Genomic DNA, 17,312 nt, shown 5'->3' on the forward strand with positions numbered 1-17,312 from the left:
CCTGTCAGGCTCACAAATTTCATATCCCCCAAGCTCCATGCAGTGAAGCTCCCAAGCATTCAGTGAGCAGAAAAGTAAACAGAGATACTGGATATATTGCCGCGTATGCGGGTGTGGTCTACGATGTTTGGGGACGCTTCAAACTCTGCATCATGACCGAGGACAAATTCAAGTGCTTTATCTTCGTTAATGGTCTTCAGTCGCCACTATTTGTGACACTTAGGCTTGGATACAGAGTCAAACAGCGAAATCCGGAGCTGACATTCCAGAAACTCAACACTGAATGCCAGCATGAAGGTTGATTCTATCCCTTCAGTCTGACGCATTATGACAAGTAGTCTCCAGATTCCAAACTCTGCTCTTGTCAAACTGACTTCATGCCGACTCCATGTGTACCAGAGGTTGGCAAAAGCTCCACTGGTATTCTCGATTTGAGAAGTAATCTCATCTCCAGCCAACCCACCGGATATGCTGTTTGCTTGGGGGAGACACCTTACTGCCTTCACACTCCTATCGCAGATGACAGTAGGACTTTACCTCAAGACCGTCCCGTAATAGGATTACTCGCAGTACGAGGACTCGTCGCGCTGCTCCCTGTTGGCTTCCAAGGCATGGTATTTCCGATTTGAGGAGTAATCTCATCTCCAGCCAGCCCACCGGAAGTTAGGCAACAGCCCAAGTAAACACATTTATCCACCGCGTTGATTAGCTCGTCTACAAGAATGAGTTTTGGGCTTGGTTTCATTCAGTCTTGTAGCAGCACTTTGCATTTTGTAGATGTGAAGCGCATGCCAAATGGATTGGCAGAGTAATTTAGGTTATTTAAAATGGTTTGTATTTTTGGAAGACCTGAACGAAGGAGAGCAATATCGCCGGCATACTCAATGTCTGTGAGTGAACATCCCGGGAATATTTCGACCCTCGTAGTTTTTAGGGCAGAAGAAAAATTGCAAGCAATACATCAGTGAGGAAGTTGAAGAGCACAGTCTTGTTTTACACCACTGGGTGCGGTGGACGCAGATGTATAATTGCCGTATGCTCGTACCCGTTCACAGATCGCATATAGGGCGCTCATATGGGATATGTACTTTGGACGTCTTCCAGACTTGGGCATTCATGTAACCTGACAGGATTACTATATCCACCCTTCTTACTGACCGACAGATCTTGGTAAAACCCATCCTCAGTCTCGGATTTTCAGTCTGTCGGGGCGTATGCTGAAACGACAGATACACACTGTTTGCCGCATCGATTTGCATTGATCTTAATTGAGCCAGACAAGTGCACAGCGCAGACTACTGTTTGCCGTGATCCAGTCCAGCAAGGTGCTTTCAGTTTTGGAGCTGAGTGCAGCTCCCGCGCCATGGATGCCACTAGCTATTCCGTATGGATTACCAGATTCCCACAGAGCTCATTCTACGGGGCTTGAAGGGCACGCCCGAGGTAGGGTCTTGTTTGTGCGTCTCGGAGACACTATATACATTGACAGAGGGAGGAAGCGACATTTCAGAAAGGTTTGTTCTTTGCTCGACCTAACAGAAAGCATGACATTGAAGGCTGCAGCGTAGTTCGTGTCTTTTGAGTTCAGTAAAGGATTCTTTCAGCTTTGGTAAGTGGTTCTAAAGACGAGTATTTTTCTGAGGTGTGTTTGACTTGTACTCGCCAATGCCTACTTTCACGACCTTTCCTTTTTCCATCTTTCAGCGTTTGTGGACAAAATGTCACCACTTCACCTATCTCCGCCCTTCGCTTCGCTGCTTTTCTGTCTTTTTTTAATTGGTTCAGGGCGTTGCGATACACCTGCCAATTGCACCTATGAAGATGCTCGTGGCAGATGGTCCCTGAAAGTATGTCCGCACCCGAAAGACTGTTCAGGTAGTTATGTTGATCCCCTCAATGATTGCATCTTTTCAGCCGAACCACATGATGAGTTCATCATTGATCTTCTCTACCCCAATCTTGCGGCATCTGTCAAGGGATATGGAACAACTGGAGCCTGGACGTTAATTTATAACCAAGTAGGTTTCGGTCTTCACTTTACACGAAAAATTTCCCTCTGCTTGTGGGGAGCCACATGCGTCACCATTTTCATGCATCATTTTGATTTTGCTATCGAAGATGAAAAGATGAGATGAGTTTGAGATTATGAATAAGAATGGGTCATATACATGTGTAACCTCGTGGTCGCTGAGAATTTTTCATGTTATACACTTGGTAGAAAATTATACTTGTGTGATACCTAAAATCTAGTTTGCCCGGATAGTACGCAGTACATGGTCGTCTTATCACCAAGGGAACAGTTAGTAGCCTGAGGATGATTAAACCGATCAACTAATCACCTCAGAATCCGACAGCCTCCATTTATTCACCATGAAATTTCATTTAACTACTCTTCAAGCGACGATACGTACATGCACACAAGTCCGAGTCGAAAATAACCGGTGGTATTTGGGATTATAATACCCTTGTTCTGATTCTAACTCTCCCATGCTGCTGCATTTAGCTTCAGCCATAATCATCATTGACAACTTCAATATTCGCCACTGATGCTTCGCTGCCGCGCAACCATCGCTCATTCGAAGGCTTTTTTTGGAAAGAAAAGGGTAAAAATGGATAGGGAAGGGAATTACAACCATCGCCATTCGAAGGCTTTTTTTGGAAAGAAAAGGGTAAAAATGGATAGGGAAGGGAATTAGTGTCTGTGTTCAACCATTTGTTTTGGAACAGTGTGTGCCGTCCAATGTCTTATTGGTTTCCATCTACTTGTGTTCGGGAGACGACTAAGTTCTATTGCAGCCCACGTCTAATCAGTATGTTCTTGGTTCCTTAGGGTTATGTTTTGTTAAACAGCTGACTGAAGTGGCGTTTTTCCGGTCTACGCGACCGGTCATAACCAGATGGCCCTTGCTTTTTATTGGGCTTCAATCTTATACTGGTTGGTTGGTTGTTCCAACTGGGGGACTGGAATATTATGTCATATCTGATCAGAGGCAGCCAACGGATATCTGTTGGAATTTCAGACGACAGTCTGGTCACTTAAGTCGTACCAGGTGTCGTTGAGGTTTATTGTCTATTTAATTGATGTGTTTGTAACTATAGAATGCAATTCTGTTGTTCTGAGCTTTGAAATAACGATAGCACCCTGCATTGTTGCTGAGTGTAGAGCAGTCCGCCGCATTAGTGTTCTAAGAGATTTGTCTGCTAAGATACGATGGTTAGCCCGAATCAAATCCTCCAAAGAGTCTCTGTCACAGTTCCATTGCGTCTGATATCCTGCCTCCTAATGTCGTAATCGCCATCAGTTGACTAGAAAGCAATGCATTGAACCATTTTCCAGGTACTCTGCCGCAAATGAGCCATAATTCATTCTGAGGAATGAGAGACGAGCATGTGTCGGGCATCGAAGGGAGGCCGCGTAGGCATCAGCAAAAACAGGAGAGTGAATTAGGTCGCTGCTTTTGAGACATTTTGTCCATTTTCGACTGTGAACGGGACGATAAAATCGTTGGGTGAAGGCATGCAAGGAAGAACACAGGTCTAAAGGTGTTCTGAAATATCATTAACAGGGCGTTGGTTTGGTGCTTTGTTAGCCTTCACCTCATCATCCAACAACTTTGCAGGGTTTCGAAGTCACTATCGCTCACCGCAAATGGCTTGTAATGTTCGATTTTGATGAATCTGGTCGGTATTTTTGCAACCGTGGTCGACATGGCTGGTCTCACGATAGTCTTCTCCGTCAGTGGTGGTGGTTCGAAGCTACAAAATTGTCGGCTCCCGTAAGGTAAGCCCGAAGTAGCTTGATTGCATGCACCATGCACTTGCTGGGTTGTGTCCGCGTCATTATTTTTGGATGACAACCCATTTTCATTGTTTCATTGTGTCATTCTGGATACGAACGATGGTACTTTGAAGGAGTATCGTATATTTCTTAATTGTTCTAATTACAATCGCTGTCACTCCACCAAGCCAACTCAACGAACAGGCCATCTGTTAGACAGTACACTTCCAACCTCTCGATTGAGAATATCCATATCCATGAAGATGGCTCTGTGGTTAGAGCGCGAATTTACTGACCGGAAAGTCCGCTGTTCGAACTCGACCTCTGCCACTTGACCCCCTTGTCTGAGCCTGGGCAACCTAGCAGTATCCCAGCCCTTGTGCTTCCTTCTGGCGCTATGGCAGTTAGGTACCGAAAGTGCGCTTCAGCTGAACAATTTATTGTTTTTATTTTTGTCTATATCCATTTTGGGAAAGACAAAAGTAAATAGGTTGTACGTTATGTGGCAGGTAATGTGATCGAATGCTGATGTAACAGCACCTAACAGGTTTTTACCTTTCTCATCGCCACTGACAAGAGCGATGCAACCGGCATCACAAACAGGAGCGTGGATCACAATATCTACGCTTGCGTTATCGGCCCGTTAGTCCAGGCCACAGAGAATGTCGGATAGCTGTCACTTTGGTGTACATAGGTTGATAGGGTGTAAACTGCGGATCCCCCAGAGCAATGCTGTTTTGAATGCATTGACGAGCCTTTTTGAATTTGCTGTTATGGCTTGCGAGCCTCAGCTTTTAGTATTATGAGAGATCTTGGGACGGGAAACAAGTATGTCCATCGTTCTGCACAACGCAATCCTGATAAAATATTTTGTACGCCGGGACAAAACGGTAGGATCATCCGTGGTTTCAACCCCACCCCGTCCCCAGGTGATGGAATCGAATTATTTTGTAGCAGTAAATGACAAACCCTTTTAGACAATAATTCCAGGACTCAATGTGATCAGCCGACGTAGGGGCGCTAACAGACGAAAAACAGACGAGGTGAAATTTCAGGACTTTATGGAGAGATATTTTGATGACACTTTTTTGCTATCGTCTTTTCGCCTTACCATATTTCAAGTATGCATGGATAGCATTTTTACTGGCGCATTTGTAGGGTAACCATGAACCTAGTTTCAAAGTCATAGACGTTCGCGCCTTTATGCACTCACGGGTCTCTAGAATGAAACTGAGGAGAACCAGTTGGTCAGACTTATACCTTCATGGGATTGAACAGAACCTACATCTGTATCTCGACTTCTGATTAGGTTTGGGTAACTTAGCAGTATCCCAGCCCTTGTGTCTCCTTCCGTTGGACCGGCAGTTAGGCACCGAGAGGTGGCTGAACATTATTTTCTAATCGATGTGCGGAGCCTGGATCACAGCATTGCCTTGTTCGACTGTTCCACTCCCCTGTCCACTTGCAACGAAAGATGGTGATATTAGACATTCCGACGTCTGTGTCTGCGTCAGAGCCTTACTGATAAATCAATATCCATGATTCACTCATTGTGTAGCTCAAAAAGGTTTCTAAGTTAGACACAAGGGGATTACATTTGAAAGGATATGAGGTGGGCATGAAAGACGCAAAAGGCAACATGAATTCAGAACCGCAGCATACAGAGTAGCGTGGTGTATTCAGAGGGTCTCGTACTCAGTGCCTCATCCCAAACTGAACCTCCTGTCACCCGGACTCAGCGACGAAACTATAGCATCATCAATAGTGGCTAGAAAAACACCCATGCTGATATACCGAATGTGGGTGTATGAAGCTGTACGGAACCAGTGAACCTCAGCCAGGTAGTGATTGTTTGAAGGATCATCTTGGCTTGCGAAATGAACACAGTAGCAATATCGGGTGTTTAATTAGACTCCTACTCACCCTCAAACAACAAAACACATACCACTGCCACTCGTCATGACCAGGTAGAACGGCGAGGCAGTTGAACAAGACAATTTAGTGTTCCATTCTTCTGTCTGCTCCCCTGAGAGTATAAGGTCGGCCAACTTATGGGCTCGATCTTCATCCTAGTCAGTTATGTAGAGTAAACCGGCATAATGAGTGTAGAAAGTTGCAAACGTCTGTGACTGCAAAGCTGAGTTGGCTGCCTCCCTGAGTTAGTAAGAGAGGAGCTTCGATCAAAATGTCATTCATACACTTGCTGAAAGTGTTGCAGTATAAGGGTTTTAGAGGCGAAAAGACCGTGAACTACTATTGAAATTTCCCAAAGATGTGATACCGTGACAGTGTGATTTCACCGTGTCCGTTTGTCAGATTTTCTGTTTTTTACTCTAGTTGACCCCAGCGATACCGTTATTGTAGGGTTGATTTCTAGTGGGATATGTCCCTTGCTGACCATCTCCTTCCACTCACAGCGAATGAAGTAACAATGAAAAAAGTGGGTGGCCGCGTGACTAGGCGCTTGTTTTCGGTCCCGCCTACTTCCATGTATGTTTGGCGTCGTTTCACCTCAAGGTGAATGAAATTCCAACTACCCACCATCTGCTTTTCTGCTACGTTTCTCGGATCCATATGGGCAGTCAATTTCGTCAACTGCAAGAATAAGACTCTTAGAGTGTACCAAGTCTTTGCTGAAAACATTTTCCATCCTGACCGCCGTTCATATGTGAGAGCCTTAAAAACCGCGTGAATTCCCTTAACGGTTCGTTTGATATGGGGAATCTGGTGCCCATGCAGTCCTGAGATCCATCTTGCCTTGACTGATGAACTATCTCTGAGTAAATTAAGCCCTTAACGGAACTTTTATGAAGCGTCGGGTAGTTTCTGCCGCAGCATACTTTTTATATTATTAATTTTGTGGAATGTAGAGACCATAGCAGATCACATACGTAAATTTCATCAGAATAAGTTATTTCATTTCACCTCGAAATAGCGTGAACTTACTGATCGGAAGGTCCGTGGTTCGATCCTGACCTCTGCATCTAGACCGCTCTTGTCTGGGTTTGGGCAACCTGGCAGTATCTCGGCCCTTCTTTGTGTAGCGTGGCAGCTAGGCATCGGAAGGATGTTACAGCTGAATCATTTTCTACCATTTCATTTTCATAGATTCTCTGACTGTAACACAATTGTCCAAAGACTATAGCATGCTCTGCAGTTTCAACTTCACAGGTTGCAGTCTTAATATTTGAATTGGGCGAATCAAGTAGGGTCAATTGAAGACTCGTTGCACGATCAAAAAGTTGTCAGAAAACAAATGACAATGTACGACGAACACCAAAACTGATGCGTCAGTCGTTCATGTGGTTGCTCAATGGAGACATTTGCTAGCGTTAATGTTATCGAGGAGCCCGTGGAATCAGGGTGTGCTTAAAATTAGAAGTCGATTGTTGTTATTACAACAAACGAACAATTATGAGGGTCCAGATGCACGTGATTCTCTGACAAAGCTTGTCCGATTTGATATGAGGCTTCGGACACAAATGATAATTTTCTCACGTTTGAATTATCTTCCCCATGGACTAGAAAAAAGTTTTTGAATGCTGAATCTTCGGGAATTAGGATTTGACTTGGTTTTGCACCAAAGGCAGACACCCCAGATTGCGTCCGGGTTTTGATTGGTGCCATTCTATGAGCGTGTAATGGAGTGTTAAAGAGAAATCGGGTAATATGTGCTCCGCTAAATCCCCTAGCCCATTATTCGAGTGTTCATGTCGCGGACACGCCATGACGGCATGATTATCCAGTATTTTACTAAATTCAAGTGAACGATGACTTCCTAGTCGGTGCAACCTTGCGATTGATTTAAGACTATCCAGTGTCATTCGCTGGAGAATAGGCTATTGCTCCCAGGCAATATGAACTCAAGAAATATGGACCAACTGTTAAGACCCCCTATCGGACAGGGACTTAGAGAAAAGCTGTAACTAGCAGTGATGGAGATCATGGAACAAAAAGCAACTCCATATGGAACTCTTTGGTTTTAAAAGGAAGAAAGGTTGAAACATCTGTTAATCTCAAACTTTGCTTTTCTAACGCTCGTTTTTCCAAAGTTAGGGGAACGCCCCCCTTACGGATCGCCATAATAAGTTTTTTTTTCAGCTGATGAACTACACAACGATCATTAAACTGTATCTCCAGCGGATTCATTAACATCATTTTGACTCTAACGAATAGGAGTGACCAATAACATTTAGACAATTGTCCACAATTCTCGTTAATCGGTGTGGATTTGTTAGTGAAAAAGTTGCTTCTGGATCCGGGCTGCAGTGTTTCAAAGTCGTCTCAAAGTCGTATTTGACGCAGTAGGGTAAAACCAACCCGCGTGACGACGATCTTTCTGATCCGAACAGACGACTTGCTTGCCTTACCGGCATATTCGACATTGCACTGAAACTGAATTCTACCTAGCAGATCACAAAATAGGTTAGCAGCATTCGATTTTACATTTTATTTCATAATTGTGGATAGATGATTGATGTTTGAATGCGTTACCGCAGCTTTACTTAATACACTATAGAGGTTTCGTCATTACATATTTCTAGTGGTCCTTCAAGAGTGACTGCACTCTCATGGAGGTTCAATCGTGTAATCCAGTAATTATGCCTTGCCTCAAGAACAATCTGCAATTTTTTCACCTCCAGTAGCTAATTCTTCTCCAAGTTGGCAAAACCCGATCTTGTGGTGGTCGGGCTTCTGTGCTGCAATGATTCTGCAAGCTATACTGCCTGGAATTCAGTTCCTAAAGCTCAACCGTATCATGGAGGTCAACGGGGAGCAGCGCGACTGCAAGCAATCGTATTACGTAACGGTCTTGAGGTAAAGTCCCACTGTCCTCTGCGATGTGAGTGCAAAGGCAGTGAGGCGTTTCCCCTAGGCGACCAGCATATCCACATTCATGGAAGCAACGATGCTGCGACCCCCCGAGGAAGGACGGTTAGCAAATGTCGGCCCTAAAAACCGCACACTCTGATCGCCCAACGATTGACCGTTACCGCCAGCGTATTATCCAATACGGTCGAGATACTTTTGAGACCGAAGAGTCTGGTGCTGCTCAAAAGGCACCTGCTGCGCGCATCTGCACTAGGATGCCTTACTCCCTGCGCCCTCGATCCAGGCCGGCCCTCTACAGCCAAGTGGCTCAGACTATTGAGTCATTGATTCCGTGGTCAAGACTTTTGAATCAGAGGCTAGCGGAGGGTCACCGAACAGAACCCTTCATCCTCCCACTGCCTTGGGAGTCAGACTTTTGCGTCGATTGCTCCAGGCAAGATAACTGAAATTTTCCTCATGATACGGTACCGCTGATAAGATTGGTAAAAACTCTTCCACAACAGCAAATTCCGCATGAGTGTATAGCTACACAAAACTATCATCTTTTGCAAACGGAACTAGATAAAACTTGCAATTCTCTATAAAAATGCAAAGTTAATAAATTCACTCATATGATGCACATTATACAGCAAAGTTCTCTTTAATAGGGCTCTTCGGGGCGGTATATTGTTTGGATACTGACTTGATAGTGGAAGTGAACAAATCCCTTTGTGACCTCGTCAAAGCTTTAAGGGTTGAGTAATTTCATGGAAGAATATTTACTTTAATCCAGTTTTATTTCGCTGGTCCCCAGATAGTCGAATATTCGTGGGACTTCATCCTGTTTTTCTCCGTTATTGACCACCTTCCATCCGAAAATATTTTCTTTCACCAGCTCATCTCCCGCCCCTTCGGAACCCGTTGACTTCACAACCTTCGCCTATTCCGATACACCATACTTTGTGGACCATACGTTTATTCAGTCCATCAATGAGGCGCAGAATTCTTGGACGGCCGTCCGTTATCCGCATTTGGAAGAGTTGACGTTCCGCGACTTGGCTCGGCTAACCGGAGGTGACAAATCAAGGTTCTCCAAGTATGTTGCGTATGCATACCGTCTTGTGGTATTTAGCATCCTAGCTCATTACAGTGGACTTCCCTTGGAGTCACCGTTGTCGGTCTGCCGTACCAGATTATTTTCATGAATCTTTTTGGTTGGATGCCTTTTAGTTATATTAGTGAGTGTCAAATAAAGATAAGTTCTATCTCACATTGTCTGTTATTGGCATGCGTCATCAGCCTATTCTGTTTCCGGAATCTGGTGACAAATAGCACCCTACCATCATCCGGCTATGACTGTCGTCCCAGGATGTGCGCTGGTTGGTGTGCCATGCATACTGGGTTGCGCGGGTAGATGATGAGACAGTGCTCCTTCTGCTGACACATAGGGATCAGCGGTGGCTCAGATGTGACCCTCAAATAAAACAGCCGCGTCTACCTTATTAGGCGCGCACTACGATACCTCCATTGGAGAGAGATGGCCTAAAGCTGTCACCTTGTCGTGGTGGTCGGGCTTCTGTGCTGCAGTGATTGTGCGAGCTATACTGCCTGGAGCTCAATTCCTAAAGGTTCAACCATGCCATGGAGGCCAACGGGGAGCAGCGCGACGAGTCCTCGTACTGTGAGTAATCCTATTGCGGGGCGGTCTTGAGGTAAAGTCCTACTGTCATCTACGATAGGAATGTGAAGGCAGTAAGGTGTTCCCCCCAAGCACTATCCAATACGGTCGAAACACATTTAAAACCAATGAGTCCGGGGCTGCTCAAGAGTCACAGTCTGTTCACACTTTCACTAGGAGTGAGGCAGTGATCCCTTCCCTGTGTTCTTGGGCAAGGTCGGCTACGTGCAGCCAAGTTGGTCATACCATGAAGTCACTGGCTCATGGAAGCGTCTCTCCTTAACAACCGCTGCCTCGTGGGTCGGACATATGCGTCGGAGGCAGATAACAGGATCCCCGAACGAAGCCCTACATCCTCCCACTTCCCTGTGAGTCAGATTTTTGAGTACCTCAACCAACTCCCGTTTCTTCGGCTTGGATAACCGGGAAGTATCATTAGTCATTGCAGCTGTTTGCTCACCGGCCTTTCTCACACCCCCTGCCCCCCATCGAACGATGAGTACAATCAACCCACCCGCCAGTCATCTACCCATCATTGTTTGTCCAAATCGTCTCCCAGAAAAATGAACCAAAATAGTCACTAGCCTCAAGAGGTCTGATTAACGTTGCAGCCTCTGCTGTCCTTACCCTTTGTCAAATTGGGCATCAGGCATCTCTTGCTGAAGCCTTGCTTTCCTTACCTGTCGGTGCTTGTCATGTTTCCGAAGTACGCAGAGAAGACCTCAATTCGGTCGTATACCTCATGCCGCTTAGTACGAACTCAGATGATGTATATGTCACTCTTCGTGTATTCTGTGATCCTGATGCAATGGCTACTGCTATCTACGGCTCGGCAGTTACACTCAGTCCCAAAGCTAAAAGCAACTTACTGGGCTAGGTCACAGTAACCAGGTTTCTTTGCATTGTGTGCCTACCTTGCTCAAATAAGATCAATGCAAATCGATGCGGTAAACAGTGTGTATCTGTCGTTTCAGCATACGCCCCGACAGACTGAAGCTCCGAGACTGGAGATGGGCTTTTACCAAAATCGTCGGGCAAGAAAAAGGGTTGATATAGTATTCCTGTCAGGTTACATGAATGCCCAAGGTGAACGATCAAGTCCGGAAGACGTCCAAATTCATATCCCATATGAGCGCCCTATATGCGATCTGTGAACGGGTACGAGCATACGGCAATTATACATCTGCGTCCACCGCACCCAGTGGTGTAAAACAAGACTGTGCTCTTCAACTTCCTCACTGATGTATTGCTTGCAATTTTTCTTCTGCCCTAGAAACTGCGAGGGTCGAAATATTCCTGGGATGTTCACTCACAGACATTGAGTATGCCGGCGATCTTGCTCTCCTTCGTTCAGGTCTTGCGAAAATACAAAACATTTTAAATAACCTAAATTACTCTGTCAATCCAATTGGCATGCACTTCACACCTACAAAGTGCAAAGTGGTGTTGCAAGACTGAATGAAACCAAGCCCGAGACTCATTCTTGCAGACGAGCCAATCAACGCGGTGGATAAATGTGTTTACTTGGGCTGTTGCCTAACTTCCGGTGGGCTGGCTGGAGATGAGATTACTCCTCAAATCGGAAATACGATGCCTTGGAAGCCAACAGGGAGCAGCGCGACGAGTCCTCGTACTGCGAGTAATCCTATTACGGGACGGTCTTGAGGTAAAGTCCTGCTGTCATCTGCGATAGGAGTGTGAAGGCAGTAAGGTGTCTTCCCCAAGCAAACAGCATATCCGGTGGGTTGGCTGGAGATGAGATTACTTCTCAAATCGAGAATACCAGTGGAGCTTTTGCCAACCTCTGGTACACATGGAGTCGGCATGAAGTCAGTTTGACAAGAGCAGAGTTTACGGTGCCGCAATTCGATCCATACTGTTCTATGGGTGAGACGTGTCCCTTACACGCAGAAGACATACGAAAGATAGACTACCGGTGGAGACACCGGATGGTCCTAGGATAAATGAATTCTCCCGCGACAAATGAATTGCTCGCGCCTCAGGTTACGATGGTTATGATATGTACTGCGTATCTCAGAAGATCATCTGCTTCGCGTTCTTCTAAAAATCCCTGTGTGGAGTAGAAGCGACGGTGAGAACTGGCAACGGAGTACGAAAACACGAAGCTAAGTCTTGTCGACAATTGATGCCTCTGGATGGGAATTCCGTGACTGAACTCACCAGTCGCACAGTCAGTGGCGCTCTTGCATCAAGGTTGTCATCTTCGGTGCCTACCTTCCGAGTCCCCAGACGAGCTGAAAATGTCAACGCCTCCACACACCCACATTCCAATAATCGAAACTGTATTACTGGGACCGTTTGTGCCTACGGCACACGGTTTATAGGCGACAATTTGAATTGCAGATGGGTCCCGTTCCGTTTAACCAACTTTGGTCAACAAATGTTACGATTACCAATCATACCCTAAGGCTGTGTTGCCACTGCAAAACATGGTCTCTTGGGGCCCGGCAACCACACCTCGAAACTAGGAAACCGATGCTAATTCTCTCTTGCAGCAGTCACGTTGTCCCAGAAGACCGTTAACTACTGGCTGGTGGAATCTGCGAACGCTGCTGAATCAAAGCGATAACAAGATCAGGCAATTTTCAAGGCGCACCTGATCGATATCGTGACCCTCAGCGAAACACGGCTGGTTAGTCAGTGAAATCTTCCAGGAACTAGTGGATTTGCTGCACAACAGGAGAAAACGGGGATGATGGTTTTGGTTTTACTTTGTCCGACTGCTTCATGAAAATGCCCAACACAGAACCCCGTGGCACCAATCCAAATATTGCTTCACTGTACCTGAGATCGACAGGCCAAACCTAAATGACTTACCAGTGCATACACACCAATGCTGTGCTCAACAGGGAACCACCAACACAGCTTCTACGTTCAAGATTATATCTTTCACAGTTCAGTCCCGAAGATGGAAAGTTCACTTACTGGATGACTTGGGTTCACGTGCTGGTCGAGCTTACAGTCCATGGGCAGGTGTCTTTGTACGCAGTGTTATCGGCACTGGAGGTAGATGGTGAGCGAATTCTCAGACTTTGCCTTATCCACGCCTCCGCTATCAACAACGCGAAATTTCGCTTCGAAAAGCAACACATCGCCACACTTATGGATCGGCTATTCCCATCTTCTCGATTGCGTTATCGTCCTCCAGCGAGACTTTTGATGGATGTGTATCCCGCAGATGATGCGAGAAACTAACTGTGGAACCGACTATCAGCCTGTACTAACGAAGCTAAAAATGGTGTCCCATAACCTGCACTATGCCAGCTGCATTAGTTGGCGCATAAGGATCGATGTGGCACGTATTAAAATCCGGAAGTTAGGTTGGTATGCCATCTTCACTAAATGCCCACTGGAAGAAACATGGCACACTTTAATGCAATGGACGACGGCAGTCAGCCAAATCCGCCCTAGGATCCCGAACTAGTTTGAGGACACCGACCATCACGTAAAACAGCTAGAAACCTGGAAAAACTAAACGCTTGCCGAATCTGTTACCTATTTGGTCGCGAAGCGGCAACTAAGATAGTGAAAAAACATGGCTCGGTAACTCAATTGCACAAATGGCGAATGATGGGGAAAGCGAAATGATCAGATATCATAATTAGCTACTCGGTGACAAGGCGAAAAGTTTCACTGTTGCTCGAGTGCTATCTATGGGGCGAGCATCGTACCGACCCGAAATCCACAAGATACTCATACGGGACTGAAGCAAACATCTGCAAAAATATCGGATAAATGGTACAAGCACTCCTACGAATAACTGAATCGACCGACGAGAGCTGACTGCAACAGATAGACTATTTCATCAAGAGATGAAACTGTCTCCAAGTTGGGCGAGATGGCCCAAGCGGTTAGAGCGCGAATTTACTGACCGGAAGGTCCGTGGTTCGAACCCGACCTCTGCTTCTCGACTTCCCCTGTCTAGGCTTGGGCAACCTGGCAGTATCCCAGCCCTCTTGCAAACTTCGGGTGGCATGGCAGTTAGGCACCAAAATGGTGCTACAGCTGAACGGTTTCGATTTCTCTTTCCCCGGGTTTCCCTCCGACTATCGAAGAAATACGGCAAGCAAACATGCAGTTGCGAAATGGCAAACCTGCAGTTGCGAAATGGCAAAGCAGCTGGAGTAGGCGTGCCTGCAGCCTAACTATTCAGGTATGATGGACCGACTGGAGAATGCACTTCAACGACCGACATGACCTCAGAAGAAAAAGTTTTACCGTAATTCAAGGATGTCCCAATCGTGTCATTCTACAAAGAAAGACTCCATGTGACAACCACAAGGACGTCAGTCTGATGAGCTTCTCAGGCAAGCTACTGTAACGATTGCTACTCAACCACCTGACAGCTGAATAGTTAAATGAGCACGACACCCTCCAAGGAAATTCTGGACTCCATGCTAATGATAGCACAATAGACGTTATCGGGGGAGCAGGAGCACGAGGGCTGGGATACTGCCAGGCAGGTCGGGCCTAGGCAGGGGAAGTCGAGTGGCAGAGGTCGGGTTCGAACCACAGACCTTCCGGTCAGTAAATTCGCGCTCTAACCACTTGGGCCATCTCGCCCCCTTACTTAATTTTCGTACCTACTCTCTTTCATACCCCTCCGCCAGCTCAAAGATCGGCCACCTTACTGCTTCTACCCGTTTAAATTTGGCAAGGAAGACAGCACTCTTTGCGGCGAACGATGATTCTCATGTGTTGCATACAATACCTGTAGTCTCTCACAGTCGCGGTTCGACGGTGTTAGCGCATCCAAGTCTCCCAGAAAGAGGACCTGAAACCCAAGCCAGCTGCTAGGTTTAGCGAACCACCTAAGTCTCTTACACACCTACACTGGTGCATGGAGTGCACGGTGATTTGGCACTAGCGGTCGTTACGTAAGTGGCAGGTGTTATATGGATGAGAAGACCTTCAAGAACAATAACTATTTCATCAGGTTACTAGGGCCAGCTCTTGAATTTTAGGGAAGTCGCTAAGCTATCAATTGTGATGAGCCGCGTTTCTGTAAATGAAGAGGTCAAGCAAAAAGGACATTGAGAAATGGAATGTTTTGCTGAATTACACCGAGAGTGGTGTTTTTTGCATAGTCAAAGCTCATGTTGTCAGCTGTGGTGTCCTGTCATACAGAAGCACAAACACACGCACCATTTCATCAGCGATTGTGTTGGTATAAGGTGGCAGTAGTTCAGGGAGACTGATATGTGTGGCGGAAAATGGCACACAGGTGTTTAAAGTCCACCGTATGGACTATCATTCGGAATCACAAATTCATTTAGCCCATCAGCAGATGTCTTCAGGAAGCGTGGTGACAAGGCTTTTGTGTTCGGCTGCGTACAAGAATTCAAAGTCCATTTATTTGTTCGGCGTTGCTGAGTCTTTGGTCGATAGGGTATCACGGGTCAAACGTTGTGTACAACCTTTTCATAGCCACTGCAGTTAATGAGTATGCATGTGTCGGTGCTTGGAACGCACCCATTGGTCTATGTTCCAAAGAAGCTAGCCCGATTTTTCTTAATACTCCAAATCACTAGCTTTCAGCAACTGTTTATGAGTAGTCCTTTTTAGCCTGTTGTCCACCACGTTATGACTTTTCCTTAAACACGATCGTTTTTGTTACGCGTAGACATCGTTTCCTCTTAGCAAACGTGAGTGTTACGCAGCGTTCATTCCATATATCAGCTTACTCGCAACAGTTGTATGCCACTTTAACATCGTCCAGTATAAAAAACTGCTGCGTTCCGATACATGTGGGGGTGTCCGATTAATCGCTGCGGCCTCATATTTTTTCGTACTACTGCCTATAATTCTGCGATCTCCACGGCTCTCCCATACCCATTTCAGTTCATATATTTCTATCCCGCTGTCACCTCTCACCCTTTTGCATTAGGACCACTTCCGTCTCGTCACTGGCCCACTCATACGGTGCACACCGCTGTTATTGACATAGAGACACATAAATTCCAAAGTATCGCCACGCGTCGCTTGTGTGGAATTCGTATAGCCGCCCCGAATCCCACACACATTTTAGAGCCTAAATGAAGACTATCAGTTGTAATGCTAACATCGCCTTTTCGAAATCACTGGACTAGCACCTGCGACGAACATCACTAATTTCAAGACATTGCTTCTGCAACCCATTTCTTGAACTTGTGTCCGCATCTCCATCGAAACACGATCCGAGGTGATTCCCTGAACCTATATTAAGAAGGACGTGGATTAGAGCATATCAGCACTGGTATAAAAACCACCCTCGTCGGGAGCTCAGTTAACGAAAATGAGCGTATTTTCGCCACTAGTTTACTTGTCATTTCACATCACCCAATCAACTATCGAAGTTTCCGACGTCACCCGAGCATAATTTCCTGGACATAAGAGTATCTATTTCGCAGTTCATTGGTTCATGAAGAAATGTTTTTGCCGTTTGGATTACGATTGAAGAGCGACATCGATCATCTTTATTTGTTTGGACTCTGGTATCCAACAGTCCAGAGTTGACGGCTTAAAGCTGCCACCTTGACGTGGTGGTCGCAGTTCATTGATGAAGAAATGTTTTTGCCGTTTGGATTACGATTGAAGAGCGACATCGATCATCTTTATTTGTTTGGACTCTGGTATCCATCCAACCAGAGTTGACGGCTTAAAGCTGCCACCTTGACGTGGTGGTCGGGCTTCAGTGCTGCAATGATCCCGCGGGCTGCACTGGCTGGAACTTCGTTCCACAAGGTACAACCATGCCAGGAAGGCCAAAGGGGAGCACCCAGACTAAGAGCAGCGAGACCCCGTACTACGAGTAATCGTGCTACGAGGCGGTCTGGGGATAAAGTCGTACTGTCCTCTGCGACAGGAGTGTGAAGGCAGTAAGGTGTTTCCCCCAGGCGACCAGCATGTCCATATTTATGGAAGCAGCGATGCTGCCTTCCCCCGAGGAAGGACGGGTTAGAAAAGGTCGGCCCCAAAAACCGCACACTCCGATCGCCCAACGGTTGACCGTGACCGCCGGCGCATTATCCAATACGGTCGAAA

General features: G+C 46.1%; 2 protein-coding genes across 2 annotated transcripts in view; one reads left to right on the plus strand and one right to left on the minus strand.

Moving 5' to 3' along the window:
• Positions 1-1,595: 1,595 nt before the first annotated feature.
• Positions 1,596-17,312, plus strand: part of T265_10719 (hypothetical protein) — a gene marked incomplete at both ends in the record, with an annotated part of 32,391 nt that continues 16,674 nt past the window's right edge. Inside the window, 4 exons of the mRNA XM_009177176.1 lie at positions 1,596-1,609; positions 1,705-2,018; positions 3,621-3,781; positions 9,486-9,686. Of these exons, the coding sequence (XP_009175440.1) occupies positions 1,719-2,018; positions 3,621-3,781; positions 9,486-9,686 (662 nt within the window). The remainder of the gene's footprint in view (positions 1,610-1,704; positions 2,019-3,620; positions 3,782-9,485; positions 9,687-17,312) is intronic.
• The window catches only part of T265_10718 (hypothetical protein), a gene marked incomplete at both ends in the record, with an annotated part of 25,100 nt that continues 12,539 nt past the window's right edge, over positions 4,752-17,312 (minus strand). The window contains one exon of the mRNA XM_009177177.1: positions 4,752-4,798. Coding sequence (XP_009175441.1) covers positions 4,752-4,798 — 47 coding nt within the window. The remainder of the gene's footprint in view (positions 4,799-17,312) is intronic.

This window comes from Opisthorchis viverrini, assembly GCF_000715545.1.
Source record: "Opisthorchis viverrini unplaced genomic scaffold opera_v5_404, whole genome shotgun sequence".
NCBI lineage: Eukaryota > Metazoa > Platyhelminthes > Trematoda > Opisthorchiida > Opisthorchiidae > Opisthorchis > Opisthorchis viverrini.